The 22,176-nt window shown below is 45.2% G+C and overlaps 1 protein-coding gene across 1 annotated transcript in view; it reads left to right on the top strand.

The window, feature by feature from the left end:
* The first annotated feature begins 576 nt into the window (after positions 1–576).
* LOC119449148 (uncharacterized) overlaps positions 577–22,176 on the top strand; it is a 36,266-nt gene continuing 14,666 nt past the window's right edge. Inside the window, exons 1-5 of the mRNA XM_049666671.1 lie at positions 577–607; positions 11,071–11,123; positions 14,216–14,419; positions 16,484–16,645; positions 18,310–18,401. Of these exons, the coding sequence (XP_049522628.1) occupies positions 577–607; positions 11,071–11,123; positions 14,216–14,419; positions 16,484–16,645; positions 18,310–18,401 (542 nt within the window). The remainder of the gene's footprint in view (positions 608–11,070; positions 11,124–14,215; positions 14,420–16,483; positions 16,646–18,309; positions 18,402–22,176) is intronic.

Below are 22,176 nucleotides of genomic sequence, written 5' to 3'. Positions count from 1 at the left end.
CACCCAGTGCAAATCACACGGGCATTATTGCATCTCACCCCCATAAATGTGGTCGTCGCCGCCTGGATTTCATCCCGCAACCTCGTGCTTAGCAGGGCAACGCCAGAGGTGCTAGGCCACCACGGCGGATTATGCAGCTGAGGTATTTATCGACTATGAGCGTTCTGGCAAAGAAAGAAAAAAAAGAGCATCGATATGATTCCACACACAAAAAGAAATTCTAACTTTCTTCTCTCTTTTTCTTTTTTTACTGTAATACGCACTACATTATCTAATTTATGGCTGGTTTCTTTCGTATTTTCTTTTACCTTTTTGTTGTCGTTATATCCCCCACAGTGGGTTTGTGCCATATTTGAAGCAAATCGCTATCAACATCAAGGAAAGGATGTTAATGCGGTTCACTCAATGGAGAAGAAAATCGGGATGGTCTCGTGCCTTCCTAGCACCGCTTCTCGACCGGCGGCGACTTCCCTGCAGCCTAGCCGGAGTGCGCGCCGCCCCCACGAATCTTAGACGCCAGCTGCGTGCACGTTGCCTGCTCTTATTCAAGAACCGATCCCACGCAAAACCAACGTCATGGCCGTGCCTGCTCCGTCGGCTACTCCTGGTACGTTCCATGTCCTTATGAGGCACGCTGCCCAGAGGTAGCGGCACTAATTCCACGCTCATTAGAAAACGTTCTTTATTGTCAAAAGGAGTATGATTTATCAGTCTACCAAAATAATGTGAAGCTGAGAAGCACCGTGTACTTTAAAGGATTGTGTACACTGATGTTGCCGCATTAATTGGAAGATGTGACCTATTCTAAGCTCCCAGGGCAACCGTATACTAAACAGGATGCTTGTAGAATTATGGAGAAGTGTGTACTTGGATGAAATTTCGGCAGTGTGAAAGGAGCCAGCCACTCCAGCCTTGAGTATATGCTAAATACGCTACGCAGGCAGTTGTATTTTATGGAATTCGTTAACAGCCCAGACCTACAGCGAAACGTTCAGGAACTTACTGTTTACGAAGACGTATATTGGGCCTTCATATGTTAAAATATAGTAACTTAAATCTAAACTCGCATCATGTCTTGTGCGGCTCGTCTGCTAAGATTATCGCATGTATGTAACCTACGCACCGATGCAGCTTTTCTCTAACGTCTGGAGGTATTTTGGAAGTTGAGCGGTGGTATGCGCTACAGGACGGGACATAGGGTAACTCAGTAGGATGCTAAAGGTAGGGCTGATTATTACGCGATAAGTTTAACTCACAAGACTGTGAATTGCTGCCATGAAATCGGAGCGCTCTCTACCGGGTGAGATTTTTTTAGACGATGCAGGTTTGTCGAAAATCGCCTGTGGCAGATAGCCTAATTCAAGTCATTTAGCTGGATCACACAGAGGCGGGCATTACTAGTACGGGAAGTTCAACCGCATAATCGACACATGACGAAAAATGCAATAACTGACTTTTTAATTATATACTTTACGGCAGATGTGGCCCTTTACGAATTGCAGCCGGTGAGCTTGCGAGGCGTATCCCCTTGGAACACGTCTTCCTTTGCACCAGTTTCTAGATATTCATCCTGAAAGTGTGCGATGAAATACATGAGCGCTTCAGTCAATCTTGTGCTTCGTCGCATAAAACGTTAACCTGAAGTTTAACGGCGGAGATACTGAACAGCATTCTATCCTTAGAATTAGCTCCAGGAGGATAGGCCTTGCAAGCTCACCGGATAAAATTCGTCAATTGCAACATGTGCCCTAAAGTTATATTTAGGAAGTTGATTAGTGCATATTTGTTGATTGGTCAATTACGCATTTCAATTTCTGGTGCGAGTAATAGCCGCTACTATCATGGGCTACAATTAATAATCATTGCTATTAGCCACAGGCGACCTTTAAAAATGCTGTATGGCGTGAAAAAAAGCATCCCGTATACTTCCGGAGCGATATTCTCCAAATATTTCCTCATATATTTGCCAACTAATGGAAAGGGCACTGAAACACCTTTCGAACTCAGTAGGAAAACGTTCCCGATATGTAGACAATGTTGCCTAGAAATCTCACGGTAACATCAAATGGTTACCAAAAGCGCCTTGCAGAACAAAAAAGACCAAAAATAAAGGCTGGGGAAGGGGCTTTATAGGCATAGCATGGCTATCACGCTGCCTCAGCTTAGAGGAACCGATCAGTTGAAGGGGGAAGGGGGACAAAATAAAGACCACAAACGTAAAACGAGTGGAGCGGTACGACGCAAGTGCCACGAAAAAAGTTGTCGCAGTTTCACCTGAAAGGCGAAGCATCAATTGCGATAGCAAATTTGAAGAGAGCTATACGGAGTAATGATAGCAGCTTTATCAGCTGTATAAACTTGGACATGCAGCAGCACCGGCAACACGCAGAACTGTTGTCGACGCCGCCGGCGTTTTGCCCGCGTTCGCTCAATATGCGTGCGGCGTTGGTGACTGTTGCCGGAGCCTCTGATATAAATAGGCACATGGTGCCGCAGCTAAACGTCGCCTCCCTTCCCTGCCCCTCCCCCCCCTCCCCCACAGCCTTTCGCGCGTCGGAAGAAGGTACGTTTACTCTACATATATGGTGATAGTAGAGGAGGAAAGAGACGCCTACTTCTGCAGCCCTTAAGGCCTGTACACGCTCGAGCCGCACATCGCCGCAAGCCGCACCTCCCTCGCGCAGTCCGCTTAAAATGTCCGCTCTGACGTCACGAGAGGCGGCCGTGAACTTTTTTCAGTATGCAGCATGTATGCGGCGACCGCACCAACATGGCGCTGGTTCGAAGCGAAGCGAAGCGCGAGGCCTAGGCTGCTGTGGCAGTTTTTTTTTTGTCGTTTTTGTGTTTTTGCGGGATCATTGCAAGAGTTATCGAGCACTCGCGGAGACAGTCGTCGAACGCAGCAATCCGATGGACCCTGCCTGACCTCTTCAGCGCGTGCGATCGTCAACGGCAACAGATGGAAATGTATTGTGTTTACGCGAGCGTCGGAAGCAATGAAACCGGCGATTTCGTGTGTGTTGGGCCGTATTTCGCTTGTGCAGTACCAGCAGTACAAACGCGAAGGCCATCACATACACGCGCATTCTAAGCATGACACATGCATTCAGTACGCGCCAGAACGAAAATAGTGCGGTCGCCCATCTCAGCGTATGGTGTACCTAGGTGTTGTGTGTGCGCGCTTCATCGCTGCGAAGCTCATACGTGTATGTGCATTGTGCAGTGCTGGTTTGTGTTTAAGAAGTGACCATATGACCTGTAGCGATTAGCTTTATTGTCGCGTCATCGCAGCCATTCGTAATGTGCTGTTTGTGCCTTGCTTCATGTGAGCTGTTTTGGGGGCTGCGATGCGCATTGGTGACCGCGAACACATACAGAGCATTTGAGTGCTGGGGTTCTTACTGTACGAGGTGAAGGGTACTGTTATGTATACGTGCAATGTGTCACAGTGGTGCTAGGCGTATAAGTATTCGTTTTATGCGATATGCATATGCTCTGATGTGAACCATGCATACAGAACGGTTTGTACAGAACATTATGCCCAAAATTCAAGGATGCCAAAACCAAAATTCAAGGAGGCGGAAACAAACCGTACGTGTACACATACATTGAAAAATAATGAAACCTCCTTCTCCTTCGCCGAACTTTCTTGTAGTTAAGCAGCTGCTGAGTTGGACACACACTACAAGCTCTTTAGGGTGCTTTTTATGCATGTGCTCTGAAGTAAACAGTGCAGAAGCACTGCTGGTCGTTCGTGCTCTTTGCATCTCAGTATGGGTTTTGTATCAAACCAGCTTTCCTTGCTTTGTACACGTGTTGTTTGTTTCCAGTGTTGTCACTGCACATTTTACTCTTTACGAAGAGGGGAGGCTAGGGAACAGCTTAAAAGTTATATCACTGCTCCACGTATTGCAATTATTAATTTTGTGCCAGGTGTCATGTGCTGTAATGTAAACAATGCAAATGTGCTGCATGCTATTTTTTGCGGATGTGACGACACTGCAACGCACCTTCTCTGCCACTGCCCAACTTTTCATGCTGAACAATGTGCTTTGCCAGTTATACTCCATCTCAGTAGTTCCTTGCAGCACTGGGGCAGCGGCAGGGCTTCTTAGCCAATAATAAGGCTGAATTACCCTCAAGATGTGTTCATCCATGCTGTGTCAGCTGCTCAGCGTCTGCTTGCCATCCTTTCGATACATCAGCCACTGTTGGAGCAGTGACGCAACAAATGTTCCTACGTTGTAACTAAAGGCTGCGTTTCCATGAATGCTACTGTTGGGCTTCGCTTCATCGACACGCTATCTGAGCAGTTCAATACAGCCTCCTGAGCCAGTTTTAGTAAAAGTGAACACCCTGATAAATGTTCACATGCACCGCGCCATCTGCTCAGCGTGTATTTCACGTTTGCTCACCACTGTCATCACGTACCGTACTAGAGCAGAGTAGGAATTAATGATGCAGTGAACAATGACGCCTTCGTAGCGTTCTGCATCGTCAATGCATCACCACTGCAACTGCTGTGGTGCCACCTGCCAAATAGAAACCGAACCACTTTTACTGCCTGTGTAGGATTTTACCATTTATTTATTGCTGTCAGGGCGTACAGCTAGTAAAAGGGCAAATTGAGATTGAAGCGGGTGGTCTGGGCTGCATGGGCGGTGCCATGTTGCTGCGTAATCACGGTTAGGGTGGCTACTGATGTTACCAGTGCTAACCGCCACAGTAATTCATCGTACAAGATGGGCATGCGAGAAGGGCCTAACATCTGTAAATCTTTTGTGAACGTCACCATGTAGCCTGCACCAAAGGACAACAGAAAGCTAGGCAACATGAGAGACGTAAGGCGTGGAATTGACGAGGGAACAATGTTTAGCTTCATGCACCTTCGCAACGATCCATCTCCTTACATTAATTATCTGCCATCATGTCAACAAACTCATTACAGTTCGACTTGTAAATGTAACATGGATGTATTATGCCGTTGTCGTGATCTAAATAAAAAAAATGAAGAAAGGTGCATTAGGTGTTTTGCAAAAAAAAAAGAGAGAAGGAGGTGAACCCTGGTTTCTTATATGGGAGTAGGCAAGAGAGAAATGTCCTTTGCGTTGCTGGTCGGGCAAGGAATGAATACCTCTGTACATGAAGAGCAGGTCACGTTCTTGTACTTCAGATTCTTTGCTTCTATTTCGGCTGCTACTATGCCGTTTTAAAGAATTCTTGTGGTAGAATACTCCTTGGAAGACACTTTACAACATTTATAGTATAACTAAAATTTTCCGCAGGGCCCTGGTGAACGGTCCTCTTAAATTTCTGAGGGGCCCATCAAGGGGTTGTACAAATTAGATGAGTTGTTTCTATGTAAACCTCACATTGACAAGCTTTGCAAAAATCTCGGCAAGGCTTGTTATATTCTACTCAAGAGCCGAAATTGTTTTGATACAGAAACCCTTCGAGAAATTTATTTCAGCTTGTTCCACAGCCACCTGTGGTACTGTGTTACATCTCTGGGCCATTCATACATTGAGCCATTTATAAAACTTCAAAAGAGGGCTGTCCACTTTATGACTTCCTCACAATACAATGCTAACACGACACCGCTCTTTCAACACGTACACATTTTACCGTTTACTTCATTACTAAATTTTAAACTCTTGTAATGGTTAATAGTAGCATCGTTACTGACTACCCACTCTCTGCTACCAACTTTACCGAATCAGGACGCTGTACACGCAGTGCACTAAAACAAAATTTTCTGGTTCCAAAGGCTTGTAATGTGTGTGGTAAACAGAGAATTTGAAGTGTTGGAGTAGTCGAGAGGAACGTTCAGCCCACGTAAGTTAGAAATGCAGCTAATTTTCAGAGATAATTAAAACTGCATTTTCATGATCTTCTTTCGTATGTTTATTAATACATTCACCGCTTCCTTTTTCTTTTTTCTGGTGCATTTTCCTTTACTTGTAGATGTTCAATGATACCGTTTGCATTTTGAAGATTCTTTGTATTGTATTCTCTACTTGTTCTAATGTAAAGTGCATATTGTTGCCGAGTTTAAGTACACGTGTCTGTGCTAAATTAATTGCTTTGCTTCCTCTACATTTTTTATGGATTGCAACTGGCCTCGAGCTAGTGATCCCAATGTATTTGTTCACATTATACTTTACTCTGTACTGTACACAAGAAATAAAGTTTAATTCAAGGAAACATTTTTCTCACAGGGCCCCCTAGCCTGGAGCTGCAGCCCCCTTAGCCCATAGGTTAATCTGGCCCCAGTAGTAACTACTATCATGAATGCAAGTTTTGGCTTGCCATCCCTTTTATCAGGTTAACATTGATTTGCACAGCAGAAATCCTAACATTCTTTGCATGCAGAAAACAGCCTTAGATCAAAGGACGCAAGTAACTTGTGTCCTCTAGAATCTAAACCTTGTTTGGGGTTTTCTGGAATGAAAGCAGTTTAGGTACCTTAGTCTGACACTCTATTTTGCTTGACTGCAGCATTTATCATGGATGCGAAGTGGGTGTTGTGACAGAAAGCCAGGGCGCTCATGCAAGAAAAAGTACTGCAATGCCGCTCAAAAGTTTTCTAGTGTATTGTGCAAAACCACAATTAATGTACGGGAATGACATGACAGTGGTCATAACTTAAAGCAACGGTTCATTACAGATGGGGTACACATGTATGGTCACATAAACATAATGGTGCAAGCTTGACATATAAGTGATAGTCCTTTTTAAGATACAAGTGGCATGGTGACATACCGGGAATCAATGCTTGTTATTTCTTTATTCCCAAAATTATCAGTTGTACAATACTTGTGCCCCGATACAATGACATATCTCTGAATCACAGATGTCACATCCTATCTGCCCTGTGAAATACTTTGCCGCATGAAATGGAAATCTCATTGACATAATCAGTTATAGATTTTGCATTAGTTTTATGCTGTTTCTTGCAGTCTTATCTTTCATGAGTACATGCATAATATGGAAAAGGGTACCTTGACATTCTAAATGTTATCTATATATGACCACACAACTATTATTTTTTCCTAATCAGAGGAGGCTCTCATGTCATTATATTAATTGAACTTCTTTAACAATGAATACGCGACAGGTACTTGCATGTGAACAAGTGTATGTAGCCTCCCAAAGGCAAGCACGTTTACGAAAGTATCTTTCAGTCATATTGGCAAGAAAACTTTCCCATGGGCTTTTTTTCACGCGAAAGGTGACCACACATTTCTTGATCTAGCAGACTGATCTTTTATGCTACAAGTCTGTGCTGTTTTCCTTGCAACGAGTAGTTTTACATATGTCCACAACATGTAGGCCCTTCATCGGCTATTCTTTTTTTTTCTACAACTTTGATGTTTTCTTGGGAACAATATATTGCACGTTTTTGAAAGCTAGCCATTCAGAGGCCATTCTTTCTTGAAAAGCTTCTTTGCAGCCAGGCTCTAAAGTTGTTGATGGACTGTTTATGTCGATTTTATTAGGTAACAATTAGTAGTCTTGCATTTAAAACTTATCCTGTGTGCCCAATATTTAGCTCTCTTTTTGCACTAGTTAAGGTGTGGTACCTAATTTTTTATATGAAAATAAATATTGTTACTACAGGTACGTGTGTTGTCGTATGACTATTGAATATTTGATAAATAATATTTTATTCAATTCGTATTTGAAAACGTTTACATTCGCCCACCTTTACTTCTTGTACAATGCACAAAGAGGCACGCAAGCCATAGTGGTGCTTAATGAAGTCTCTTTTTGCTGCATGTAATAGTGGCAAAAAGCAGCTTCTCACAGGGAACTTGATTGTGTTGTCTTGTGTATTGTTCTTCTGCCATATGTATTCTGAATTGATAATTATATCACAGACAGATATATAACCTCTCAATGGAACAGACATTTATTTGATACACATGAACTCGCACCCTGTCCAGCTGGCTTTCAGTTACGCTGATTGTGGCCAGCCTCTATAGAGTATGTCTGCAATGTGGTATGAGGGTATGTGTGCAGTGCTACTGTTAAGCCAACTATTGTTCTCACAGCAATGTATTCAGTAAGGTTATTGCATAATTATTATTAGAAAACAGACAGCATTAGCCCAGGTTTTAAGGGTGAGAAAATGCTTGGTGCACTTCACCAAGCATACAGACAGCATATAATGTGACTACATACCATGTGCTAGTTTGTATTTACAAAGTGTTTACAAAATGGGGAAGGTGGCAGTGAGACTCCTTGGGGAAGCAACACTTCAGTTGTACTGATGGTACGGCGTGACCATATAATTTCCTTATTGCTTGGTTAAAAATATGGTGGGTTAAACCTATGAAATGCCACACCAGCAAGGCTGAACATCCATCCTTACTTTTCAGTGGCTTAAATACGCCACTGTGTTGTTGAGATTCCGAAATATCGCCTCGTGTGCCACGTTGTCAAATGCCCCCTTCAGGTCTAGCGCGAGAATGGCCCGTGATGTGTGGCAGGGATGACAATCTCCTTCTTCAATTGCATTAGCACGTCCTGGGTCTCAAGATGTCGTATAAAGCCAAACATGGGGTCTGGCATTTGCTGGGTTTCGTCCAGGTGTTGTTGGAGGCATTTGAGTACTATCCTTTTCATGATTATGCTTATGCATGATGTGAGGGATATCAGCCACAGGTTGTCAATGTGCGGGGACTTGCCCGGTTTGAGGATAAAGCGTACTTCAGCTGTTTTTCATTCTTGTGATAGCTTGCGTGATGTCCAAAAGTCATTGAAGGGGTCTAGAAGCGTCTCTAGGGCCTGATCTTCGAGGTTAGCCTCGAAGATTCTGGTCGGGCCCGGGGGCACTGCTTTGCCGGCTTTTTTCATCAATGGAACAACGACATAACACAGAATGAACAACCACGAGTGCTGTGTGACACAGTCATATTCCATCATGCAATCAATTGTACGCTCACTTTTAACTTGGCAGCTACTTAAAAAAAAACGTAAGTCAATCAACAAGCCGTAGTTGAATATTCACTCGTGTGCTCGGTGATCAAGAGAAGTGACTTGTCGATCTACACAGCTGTATTCCGCGATAATAGAACCATCTGTATAAGAGTATGTTAATATACAGGGCGTTCATTTTAAAGTGTTACGGAATTTTTAAAAATCGCCTGTGGCAGGTAGCATAATTCTTATCGTTGAGCGGGGTTATTCGATGAGGTGGACATTAGTAGCACAAAAAATCGAAACACATATTCAAGTAACAAAAATTGACTAATGAACTTCTTAGTTAATTACTTTACGACACATATTGCAATTTACGAATTATAGCCGGTGAGCTTGCAAGACGCATCCACTTGAAATGAATTTCCAGGATGACACCAGCTTTGAGATATTATTTTCCAAAGTGTGGGACGAAATACATGGGCGTTCCAGTTACTTTAGTGCTTCAATGTATAAAACAGCATTTTGGTAAAAAAGTAAGTGGAACAACAGTGCACTTTTAGGGCGAGTTTGATGGCACATATCTCCAAACTGGCGTCATTCTGGAAATTCATCCCAAGTGGATACGCCTGCCAAGCTCACCGGCTCCAATTCGTAAATCACAATATGTGCTGTACAATAATTAACTAAGAAGTTGATTAGTCATTTTTAATTAGTTCAGTATGGGATTTCTCGTGTTACTAATGTCCGCCTCATCGAATAACCCAGCTCAACGATAAGAATTATGCTACCTGCCACAGAGGATTTGTAAAAAAAATTTCAACCTTATAAATGAACACCCTGTATAACGCTGCGGCGCTTCAGCGTGCTACGCTGTTGCTGCAACAAATCCCTTGTTCATTGGCTTAAAGACGCACGCGCGGTCTTGCAAGCTTTCGCTAGCACATCTACAAAAAATGCGCCGTCACGCCGCACACAACCGAGTACATAGCGATGTATGTTGTTACAACAGTATGCGGTAGCAATGATTTTAAAAAAAGAAAGGAAAACGAAAAAAAAAGGCGCAGGTAAGATCACTGCATAGTGTTCGAGAGGTGGCTCAGCGCGCCAACGCAACACATGCAGTCAACAGAGTATGACAGTGCAAGAGTTTTGCGTTTTCGCGGTGACGCGGAAGCTTGAACCCACGCCGACAAAAATATGCCAGTGTCGTCTGCTGTTGACGATAGTTGCCGACTTAACATCTTTGCCCCGCCTCTCGGTTGCCGGCTCTTAACATACGTCGCGTCCCCAAATCGGAGTGCGGATGCCGGCACATGCGAACCGCTCGAGCTCACTAATCAGAAAATTACCTAATAAGAAAACAAACGTAATAACAAAATCCTGGCTCGGGCCAAAATTTTGCTGGTCGCCAGCACACAAACGCTGCGACCGCGCTGTTGCATGTTGCCAGTCGCTAGTTATGTTTTGCCAGCCAGAGGGCGCATGCGTACGGCACCGCTCGCGCCGGTCCCAGAGTGAATCGAATTTTGTGCCCGGTTGCTTCAACCGTCCGCCTACACTGAACCGCCAGCATGCGGTGCGGCTTGCGGCGATGAGCGGCTCGAGCGTGTACAGGCCTTTAAGGGAGCACAGCGCAGAACGCGCGTTTGTTCTCCGCCGTGCGTTCACTCCCCGTGAAAGCGCGCGTCCCTCGCGCCCTTTCACTCGCACATACAGTGTTCGGCGGCGCGCGGCGACGATTTCATCTCCATTGACGTCATACGGAACCTCACGGCGATGGCGACGGCGACGGCAGAAATCTGCTTTTGAGTGTCCATATAATTGCTATCGCAATAAAAAGCCAATTTCTGAGTTACACAGCCGATGAGCGATGATACGATTCTATCGTCCTGTAAGCACTCCGCCTAGGAAACGATGCTTCCATTCCTATTACAGGACTGCGCAAAGGTTATACCCGATGATTCGATATCCGTGTGGAAAGGTTGCAGCGGTGCACTTATATGTTATAACTCCTGCTAATATTTCAAATCAGGCTAACGGGGAATACTTGAAGTGCACATAAAAAGGGCTTCCTAGTTTTTATGTTGAAAGTGACAATTTTGTGAGGTGATTTGAAGAACCCTAAGCATGCTTTTGCTATTGCAGCCTTGGACAAGAAAAAAGCGTCCGTGAAGATGCTGGTGGCACTTTATCCCAGGGTAAGGAACTTGATTTTCATCAGCACTTTTAACTTCTCACACATGGCTTGTGCAATTCATGTCACCATTCAATGATGACAGGATGAGTCCGTATAAAGTACCCAACTGCAAGGTAGGGAGAACCGCTGTAAGTTATTTGTGCGACAATATTGCCATACAACTAGCCTGAGTGAACTAGGTCGTATATCTGCTTTCCAAGACGAGCAGACAATAGCTTCACAACAAATCACCACTAATAATGGTCATTTTGGTTTTAGCTTCATCCTCTGTTTAGCTTGCTAAGGCAGCCTGCTATTAAAGTCAGGACAGGTGTTAAAAATAGTTTTAACTGCTACAAGATCTGCTCCAGAACGCTCTTGACGATTGCCACTGCTGTATTTGCAGAAAATAGGAACAGTATATCGCAGCTGAATAAACGCTCCTCGTACTCTGTATGCCTGGTAATCGTTCTCAACCCTGAGGTCCTTTTGGAAAATAATTACTGAACGTTAAAGTACTTGTTAGCGAAGCATGCGTAAAAAGGGAAAAAAAGAATTAAATGGATTATTGCTTTTTGAAACCCCTTGCTCTCGACGGCATATTCGGACCTCGGTCGGGGATGATTTGCGGATGGGGCTGGCTGAGTAGGTGAACTTTTTTTTGGGGAGGTCGGGCCGGGCCCAGGTCTCCCTTTGAGCCACCGGGCCAGGCTCGGGCGGGTAATCTTTTACAAGTGCCGGTGTCGGGCCGCGTCCGAGCCAAGAATCACGGCCCGTGCAGTGCTGTACGCGTCACCGCTGCGCGTGCTTCGGTGTAGAGCACTGCACGGGCTCGGGCTTACCCGAAAGCCCGGGTCCGGCCCGGCCCTTGGGCCGGGCCGTGCCGGGTAGTGCAGTTTTTTCCCGGGCTCGGGCCGCGCTCGGCCATGGCATGTGCTTTTTGACCCGGGCCCGGGCCGGGCTCGGAGTTTTGGTGGTGTGCATGTAAAGCGCAGCGAGTTATCCTCGCGCGTCTCGACTCTGAAAAACCTGTTGCCCCGGCGCAGCTGGAAGCTACCAGTGCTACTACTGTGTACTTCCCTTTTCTTCTTCCGTCGTATTTTGCGCTATTTGAAGAGAATGTAAAAGTCCAGAAAGACCGAATTCGCCTGAAACAAAAGGATGCCATTATATTCTTTACCTAAATCAATGTAATTAATGTTTTCAGCGCAGTGTAAGCGCGTTCGCGACTTGCTGATTCTTCAAAGGCGAATTGTTAAAACGATGACGGGTAAGATAAGTCGTCAAGCGGCTAAAATATGGCACTGCGTCCATCCATGATTGCACGCATGTTCTCAACCGACCGCCTAGCAGCAGCACATTACGCTGCACCATGGAGGAACGAGAAGCTTTCTTTCTCCATTTACTCCATCCATGCGCTGCACTCACGACCGGTCGTGGCTGCGCTTCGGCTAGAGTGTACTAGAATATGGTTGAGTGGGACAAGCGGCTGGGGCGGCGCATGCTTTGCAGTGAGGTGCCCGACGTGGAAAAATACTGTGTCGGCGCTGCGATTGAAGTGAATTGGGCCGCACCAAGGTCGCACCGTTGGAAACTGCTGGCGATACTGCTCGGCAGGGTCATTCGTACCACTTCGCGCGCTGGTGTTTACGTCCAGACCGCTCATATGGTGTTCATAATTGCATATGACATGTATTTATACCTTAAGAATAAATTCCTTTCATTATCCTTCTTTATTTTATTTTTTAATGCCGCTCGGTAATCTTTTTCGGTCTCGGGCCGGGTTCGGGTCGGTGTCGAGCCGGGCTCGGGCCAGGCTCGGGCCTAAGGTAAAAGGGTGGCGGGCCGGGCCGGGCGGGTAACCTAGATTATTTCCTGGCCAGGGCCGGGCCTGGGTCTCGCCATAAATCGTTTGGGCGGGCTCGGGCGGGCAGCCCGACGTAAAAACGGGCCCAGGCCGGGCCCGGGCTGAAAAAATTGGCCCGTGCAGTGCTCTACTTCGGTGCATACGTTGAACGTAACGAGAACGCAGGGCAAATATGCAAGCTTAAGAGAATCCAGAGGCACGATTTTAAATACAGGAAGAGAAAGAGGTAAAAAAATAAAAGCCCCTGCCTTAAAGAAAGAAGTTTGAACGCAAAGCCTTCTCCCATGCAAACTGAATCAAAGTCCAAAGCCAACGACCACGCATCGAACCCAAGAAATGCTGACCGACCCGTTACGATGCATGTGTGATTTGATTGCTTGTTTAGGATTGTATTTTTTGAACGTTGAAGTTGAATGAAGACACATTTCGTTAAGTTGCATAGCTTTTATTTTATATCATGTAGCCGCTGATTACACGCACACGCTCACACTATCACGGACGAGTCTACACTTGCACAGTATTGCCTTGTGATCGCTGTCGTAGACGGTTAGAGGCTCTGTAGTTGCCGATACACGGGATCGGCCTTACGGGCACGATCGCGCTCGCGCTTACGTACGCGTCACGCAGCCTCTTTTGCCGTGCGCTGGACCCGCGGTCTACCCATGGTGACGGCCAGGAATGCATTGCGTTACGCGCGGAATGCCATGCAGATATATACAGTTCGTCTAGGGTAGCGTGGCGCTGCAGTTCCCATTGGTGTTATCGGTACAACTGCGAATGTAAACTTGAGTGTTCTATGACACGTATGTCGTGCGCCGTTGTTCTATTGTGTGCGCAGATGCGCAGCCGTTTTTCTATTGTGTCCGTAGATGTTCAGTTAGCTCCATTGTGTAAGTTGGCTTTCCTGCAGGGCGTTGTCGGCGCTCATGGACGAATCAGTGAGACATAGAAAGCTTCGCTTTAAAAAAGTGCGAGCAGTTGAAACACAAGAAGAGATGCACAATAATTGAGGCTGCTCTAAACACCGCGCAAAATTACAAGCACAACAGCGGTCGAAGGTGGCATTCGTGCATAGCTGTTGGCTTTAAGTAGAAGTAGAAGAGGAAGACCAGGAAGAACGACAGGCACGCTGCTGCTATAGTGCAGGGGCCGATCCATTGAAAGCGGCACTGGTGAGGCTTTCCTTGGCCATGCCATCTCAGTGCGAAAACGGTCACGTTTAACGGAGTGCTTCTGCTGGTTTTCAGATTCCGAAGACTGCATCGGTCCTGCTGGATTTCTTCATCAAGCGCGAGAGCAAGGTGTCGCTGATGCGCGGTCCGCTGTCGCACTTCTGCCAGGAAGAGGTGGTGCTCCACGCGCAAGAATTCCTCGTCAAGCTCAGCAAGCAGGTCATCACGTACCAGGACGTCCGCGATATGGTCGACAATTTGGTCGGTCTCCATAACATGGTAACAATCCCTACCGCCGACGAGCCGCATATGCTGATGCAGCGCCGAACTAAAGCCCCGATATTTTTTATTGCGATAGCAATTATATGGACACTTCAACCGGATTTCTGCCGTCGCCGTCGTCGTCGCCGTGAGGTTCCCTATAGATAAAATCTTTGCCGCCCGCCGTATGCCCGAGCGGAAGCGTGCGGGGACGCGCGCTATCACGGAGAGCGAACGCACTCAATCATCCACGCGCAAGCAAGGAAGCGGGAAGCCAGCGCCGGAGGGAGCGTGGCGGGGGGGGGGGGGGGGGGGGCGCACTTCTACTCTGCCAACAACCGCGCTCGTCGCTCGCTCGCCCGCGCCGTCTCTTATCTCCACACGGATCTGCACCTTTATGTGCCGTGCCTTCGCCGCTCAGTTTCCGTTGAAGCGATAGACCGCACGTACCTTCGCCCGCTGCGGCGTATATACGCTCGCTGCCAGCGTTTTGACAGTCGTTGTCTGCAGTCATTCAGTGTGATCTATTCCTGTTTGTTTGTGCGCGCTCACACCACGCTTGTTCATTCAGTTAGTAATAGTCGGGCCACATTTTCCAACGCACGCTACACATGCAATGCTGCCCGGATCGGCAGTGCAGCGCTACAGGTGTGTCCCTTCGCACGCGCTGCCCACGGGAAGCGCTTCTCATCAACACCACCGTTTCACACGCGCCTTCTCGTGGTCATCGAGTCTCTCTTGATGTCGGTCTACTTACGCCGCAGCACACCTGCTTACTTAATCAGCTCATGTTTACTACAATTCATATTGCTACCAAAGCCGCTCACCTTACTTCGTATGACATTGCTGTGTTGCTGTCGCCTTCATTGCTTCGCCCTTAGGGCGAAACTGTGACATTTTTTATATGTACCATGTGCACTGCCATGCAAGGTTAGTTTCATAGTGTTTCCACAGAAACCTGCAGCAGGTACACAGAATAAAAATGTGCAATCTGTCTTGTCTGGCTAGGCGGGCTTAGTTCACAAGCAGATATATTTAAAAAAAACCACAATTTGCATAAATATTTTAATTGTATAACTCAACAGACATTTGCAAATGGACAATTTTGTTATGGATATTTACACGTAGGTACTACGAAGCTGTACGCAATGTTGGCGCGTTGAATATAAACACGTAATTTAGAACTCGTCACCGCGTTTCCACAATTTCATATACCAGGTGTCCCAGGTATCCTGCACCAATATTTAAAAATATGCAAATGCCACGTAGCTGAACAGAACCAAGGTAACATTGTTTGCCGTCGATTGGAGATACTGATATTATTTGTGTTTCCGCTTAATTACAAAATTAGTCTTAATTAATTACTCTACTTCTCAAATATTATAATTACATGAAAAGTTTGAATGAGAAAATTGTAGAGCAACATGAAAAAGCTACTAATACAGTTTTTTTGCTCAATACATGCTGCATAAAAGTGTTTTTCCGAGCGTGTAAAAAGCCCGCTAATACACGCAAAACGGCCGCGCGACTGGTCGCTCCAGGCAGTTTTCGTGTATTCGCGGGGATCTCTTACGCTCGGAAAAACACTTTTTTGTAGCACGTATTGCGCAACAGAAAGCAGTATCGGAAGTTTTTCATGCTGCTATACAATTTTACCATTGACACTTTTCATTTAATTATATTATTTGAGAAGCTGAATATTTAATTAGGACTAATTATGTAAGTATGCGGAATGCAACAAATAATCTGAGCATCTGCAAGCGACCACGAACATTACATTGGTTCAGTCCCGCTACGTGGCATTTGCATATTTTTAAATCTTGGTGCAAGTTCAATTCAAGAATGTTCAGTTTACCCTAAGCTGAATGTTCGTGCTCTATTCCTTGCTACAACTGCACAGAAGTGGCAAACATTGGTGGCGTGCACCAATATGGACGCCGTGTCTGAAAGGGATACATTGTGATTTGTATGGAAACCGGGATACCATACTTTCTGAGGTGTCGTTTAATAATACGGTGAATAAACGTGCTAAGATATTGCGCATGAACAGGTCTAATAATCTTCGGCGTCATTTTCACGCAGTGTATAAAGAAAAATACAGAAGTTGCGAAAGAACTTGGTCTCACCTTACGCAAGCTGATTATCATCATTTGCGAGGTTGCGACGTCCTTGGAGAAGATCGCCGAGGTCCCCGTTTCGGACTGGATGGCCTTCGGTGATGCTATTGTCAACAAGCTTGAACGGGTGGGCATATTAGATATTCTAGTCGAGAAAGATGAGCACGTTGTGTCACATAGATTGAAAAGCTCTTCGCAGAAAAATATCGCAGGTGCTACTTTGAAAAATCCGCTTAGAAACGTATACGTGCAATTACACCACACACAACTCTATGCCTGATCAAGCCATCGATCGTCTCAAGCTGCCTGCGCCGGTTCTCGTAAGGTCACCGAATCTAATTGTGCTTAATTAGTGTGTGAGAGGCAGACTTCAAAGAAAAGTGGACTCCTGATGCGGCCCAGCTATACACCTTGATCAAAACAGTTTCGGCATCCGTGGCGTTTGGTGTGGGCCTCCCTTAACGACCTCATTATGTTTATTGTCAAGTCAACGCAAAGGAAATTCGTGCCAACAATTAAGGTTGAGCAATAATACATTCATCTGAATAGGTGAAGTTTATATTCATTCTGATATAATATACAATACCGCGCATGGCCCCATACTACATAGACGTCTATTTAGTACAAGAGGAAGATTTTTAGTTATGGACTATCCGAATAGAGCAGCTCAGACCTGGAAGCAGTAAGCAAAAAGTCGTTATTCATAAACGCTTGATCAGAGTAACTGGATTTTAGATTTTAAATAGAGGTACAATGTTATAATGGAGATTTTCACATTTTGTTGGGGGCGGGATATCAGTCACACAGAATCTATCCCCAGATACAGTGGCAAATGGCAACGCCGACAACATAAAGGATGAGAAACATTTCGCCTCCCTTGTTCGCAATGAAGCGACGAGACAAACACGGGCGAGGGATAAAGTAGGCTTTGAGAGATGGCGATTCCATCGCACATAAACGGAAGAAAGGTTTGACTTCCCACTGAGCGTGAATGCTATTGTCTAGATTTTAAAAACATGCACGATGAAGGCGTGGTATTCGATTTTCTTCAGCGCCTTGCACCTGTGGGCCACCACAGTCGGTACCCTGGTCTGCGATGGACAGTATTTGGTGATAGTTCTAGCAGAGCAATGTTACAATGAGAGAAAAAAAAGTTACATCTGGCGCTATCGCCGAAGTGTCCGCATAGACTATCCGCGATATCGACTTTAGTCGTTCACACGCGCGAGGCACTGAACGACCAGGGGCCTTAATACGCAAGGATTCTTTTATTTAAATTTATCAAACGTCTAAATGAGTGGCCGATACCTGCGATAAGGAAGGCGTGGCAACCTACTAGCCAATAATGATCGCAAAAAAAAAGAGTAGAAGAAATAGAACGAAACGCCGCATAATTTTGTTTAAAAATGTGATTCATCTCTTGTTAATGACCTGCTACCAGGGTTCTTATGTCACACTACAAGGATTCCACCAAACGCTCGTTCTCATATGCGGGCAAGATAAAGTGAAAGCAAACAGACTGAGGGACGTTTTAACATCTTTACTTGTTTTGATATGCGCAGTTTTTTTATGTCTCGCATGGAATAAGGTTAACTTACTATTACAAAGAAGGGGGGGGGGGATGGGGTTAACCAAAGAGACGAGACGATCAGAGTGCCGCTCCGGTGTGCTTCTGTTAACTGCAATTCACTAGGAGCACATCCGAACGTCACTGAACACAGCATAGCCCGTTTAGTACCATCTATAGCGTTTCCTGGCGGCAGCTTTGTATACCTGTTGTTTACTTCGCAGCTGAATCCACCTCAACCTCTTCCGTTCGCCGTGTTTATTCCACGGGTACGTGACTTCCAGAACATGAAGATGCTCGGGGCTGGCGGCTTTGGGTACGTTGGCATGCGAAACAGTCAAATTTTTATTCTAGGCTTCAGCACCATGACTAATGTAGGGACGTGTCTGAGGTGTGATGTGACGAGCTGTGATGTGACTGACAGGCGGGCAGGCCCCTTTAGAGTCTTTGCTGACAGAAAGACTGTTATTCCTATTAAAGGCTCTCATGACATCACCACCTTCCAATATGTTCTCGGCTATAACAAAATATGGTGCGGAAAATGGCCCAGTTCTCGTTTCTTCATCATATTCAAAATTTCAATTTCAACCGCAGATAATTACGCCTACACCTTACTTGGCTTCATTGCCTTGGCTTTATATGGTCGTGATTAACAAAAGCCCTCTGTTTTCCTTCTTCTTCTCGTACTTTCACAGCGAGAGTCTTGAATCTGGCAGCCCTGATGGCATTCGGTAGAATATGAGGGCTTACAATCAACGTACCTACTCTCCTAAGTTCACGTGTTACTTGACGCCATCCGCAAAAAAGGGTGTTCCACATCTGCCCATCATGGCTATGAGCGGTGGTGGCAAACATTCCCACTGCTAGATCTAGTACCACATAGGTTAAATACCCACGCTATTAGACCGATTGATGGCCATCGCTGTAGCACAGTCGGTAGTGCAACGCACGCGTATAGCGAAGGTGGTGGGTTCGGTCCCCACCTGCGACAAGTTGTCTTTCGTCTACTTTTATGTTCATTTGTTCATTATTTCATTCATTTCAATTTCAACCACAGCTAATTATATGGCTGTGACATAGAAGCAATAAATGATTACGGTACTATGTTTATAACTTCGGAATACTCTTGAGAAATCAGCATAACATATCTAAAACGCACAGCTGCTTGCCTCCCGCCTTATCATCTCGTCTGCGCTTGTTTCACTCCTTTTATTACCACCCGCACTAAAGGAATTCCCTGTTAGATCCACAATTACGTACAGTTTACCACTTAAACCACAGTAGTCCCATATTACCGCGTCATAACTGACGCATCTGCAATAACCACTTCGTTCTTCACAGCCGCAATAACATAGTCCAATAGCCTCCCTAAAAACATTCTCATGCACTTACCGTAAATAATTCAGGGAAATGTTAACTAAGCATTTTGCCTAATCTACGGATCATATGCCTCCCCTACTTCAACCTTATCCTACCGACACAATGTTGCCGTTTTTGCAATTGTCTTATTTCTTCTCTTTCCTAAAGTTTTTCATGTTCTCTTAATTCGTTCCGGAATTATCATATCGAATTAACCCCCCCCCCCTTCCCCGTATGTGAGACCTCGGGGCCTTCAACGCGAAACTAAATAAACGAAATCAAAGAAAATTATGAGCGAGAAGAACGAATGGTAAGGATGGGCTCAATGTTTAGTTAGTAACAACCATAACAAACAATGAAGCTAACGGAAATATAAGAGTAAATTAACCGTGTTTTACCAATCACAAATACTCATATTTTAATACTTCTTTTTATGCATAGGCTGCATTCGTAAAACTTGCCGGGTGTGCACAGAAACACAAGGTGCACTTGGTTCCACAAGCTTGCTCTTACGTAGCTTTCTTTGCAGTCCTTGATTTGATTGAGAAGGACGGAGTTAACCATTCCAAATGAATACAGGAACTGTGACCGTAGTGGATGGCTTCCGATTAGTTTAGACCACCTGGAGTGCTTTAACGTGCACCTGAATACAAGTACACGAGTATTCTTTAGCATTTCGGCCAGTCTAAAATGTGGTAATGGTGGCCGGAATTCCAACCTGCGACCTCATTGCTTTTTAGAGTCGTTCAAGAAAGCCCGTTACTGTGGTTGATAAAATTGGCCGCATATCTACTTGCTTCGCTGCAAATGACGTCGAAAGACGACAGTCTTTTGCCGCCCCTGACACGTAACACCCCCTCTTTGTAAGGGTGGCTGAACGGGCGTGTTGGTAAAGTTTCATCTTTGGTTAGCAGCGCGGCAATCTATAGTATCCCCGGAAGTGAGAGAAGGGATAGGAAAGAACGCTGACTTACAGAAATTTTATTGCGCACATAAAAAAGGTTTAAATACCACGCTAAGGCACAATAAAAAGAACAGAAGGGTAGCACGTGTTCAGGACTCAGCTTCCAACATGCTATAGAAAATCCAAAACAAACAAACTAGAGAAATTATTGAAGCACTTGACATTCACAAATCTGGGGAGCGCTGTGTCACTGCCCCGTCATTATCACTGTGTGATAAAGAAGCGCAATATTTAGCCGCATGATTTGCATATCGTATGTTGGAGGCTGAGTCCTGAACACGTGCTACCTTTCTGTTTTTTCTATTGTGCCATAGCGTGGTATTTAAACCTTGGTTATGTGCGCAATAAAATTGTTGTAAGTCAGCGCTCTTTCCTATCCCTTCTCTCGCTTTCATGCAGATCGCCGCGCTGCTAACCAAAGATAGGACCCTCTCTTCTCCCCCCCTCCCACCCCTCACGCTCTTCCCCTCCACTCTCACTCCTCCCATGATTGATGCAATGGAGGTTTTGCTGAATTCAATTCAAATTTAGCGCGTTCGTCCTGCTCTCGCGCCATCTGTTGGGATCTTTTAATAGTGTTGGCTCAAAGCCGGCTACAGAGCCGTGGCTTCAGTCGGCTTGTTTTTAAAGCGTAGCGTCTCTTCGACGCCATTTCTAATGCGTTAATATTTTCATTTGCAACGTTTAATTTTTCGTTTCCTTCTGTCTCTCTCTCTCTCTATCTATCTATCTATCTATCTATCTATCTATCTATCTATATATTTCTTTCTCTCTTTCTCTAATGTCTCCCTCTCTGTCTCTATCTCGCTCTCATTTTCTATTTCTCGCGCCCATAGCAAGTTATGTTACAATCGTTGGTACAACGCAATCATATGGTCCCCATAAATGCATGTTCTACAAGCATGGGTGTATAGCCTAGATGTTATGACGCTCGCCTTCGAACCGTGGGTACCCGGGTTCGAATACCACCTCGCAAAAAAGATATTTTATTTATGTATTTATTACTCTCGCTCTCTGTTTCTCCTTCTGTCTCTGCACCTCCTCTCCTCATGCTTGGTTCTGGCCGGTCGATTGAATCACGTGACAGACAGACTAAGCTTTTCGCGTTTAGGTAGCCCAAGAAAGACTATGGTCTTGAAAACGTAACTTCGCCTTTTCGCGCCAGGCCCCGGCTACCTGCATGAACCACACAGCCACGTCCGCAATTTTGTTCTGAAATTGAACAACTGGCATGGTCGCAATTGATATGTGAAAGGCTGGCACTAAACGAATATTATAACGCTAAAGTTGGCGTACTGGGTGCCCAACATGTGGACAACGCTTGTTGTATACACTTTTTATGAGTCTGCAATGCTGGGCACATCAGGCACAGTAATGAGTAGGGCCATTTTGGAAATATCAGCGAAATATTCTTTACGACTTACATGTTTTAGCTCAACCTGCGTACCGCATGCAGCTGTTTACACATAATGACACGCATGAAATCGTGCCTGAAACCACTCAAGCTAATCCTGCGCGAAGATAACTCAAGAAACATAGCTCCTACACATCTGCCACAGAAGGCAGTGAGAAATCGGTAGCATTGTTGGTAGCATGCCTTTCTTCCAAGTAGCATATATACAAGGTGTTTCAGCGAGCACTTTCAAAATTTATTTAAGGTTGCCTGTGGCAGATAGCCCAATTCTAGTTAGTAAGATGGTCTACTCGAAGAGGCAGGCATTACTTGCACAAAAAATTGAAATTATTAATCGACTAATTAGCAAAAATT

Source organism: Dermacentor silvarum, chromosome 4 (genome assembly GCF_013339745.2).
Source record: "Dermacentor silvarum isolate Dsil-2018 chromosome 4, BIME_Dsil_1.4, whole genome shotgun sequence".
Taxonomy (NCBI): domain Eukaryota; kingdom Metazoa; phylum Arthropoda; class Arachnida; order Ixodida; family Ixodidae; genus Dermacentor; species Dermacentor silvarum.
This window is presented reverse-complemented; position numbering and strand designations above follow the sequence as displayed.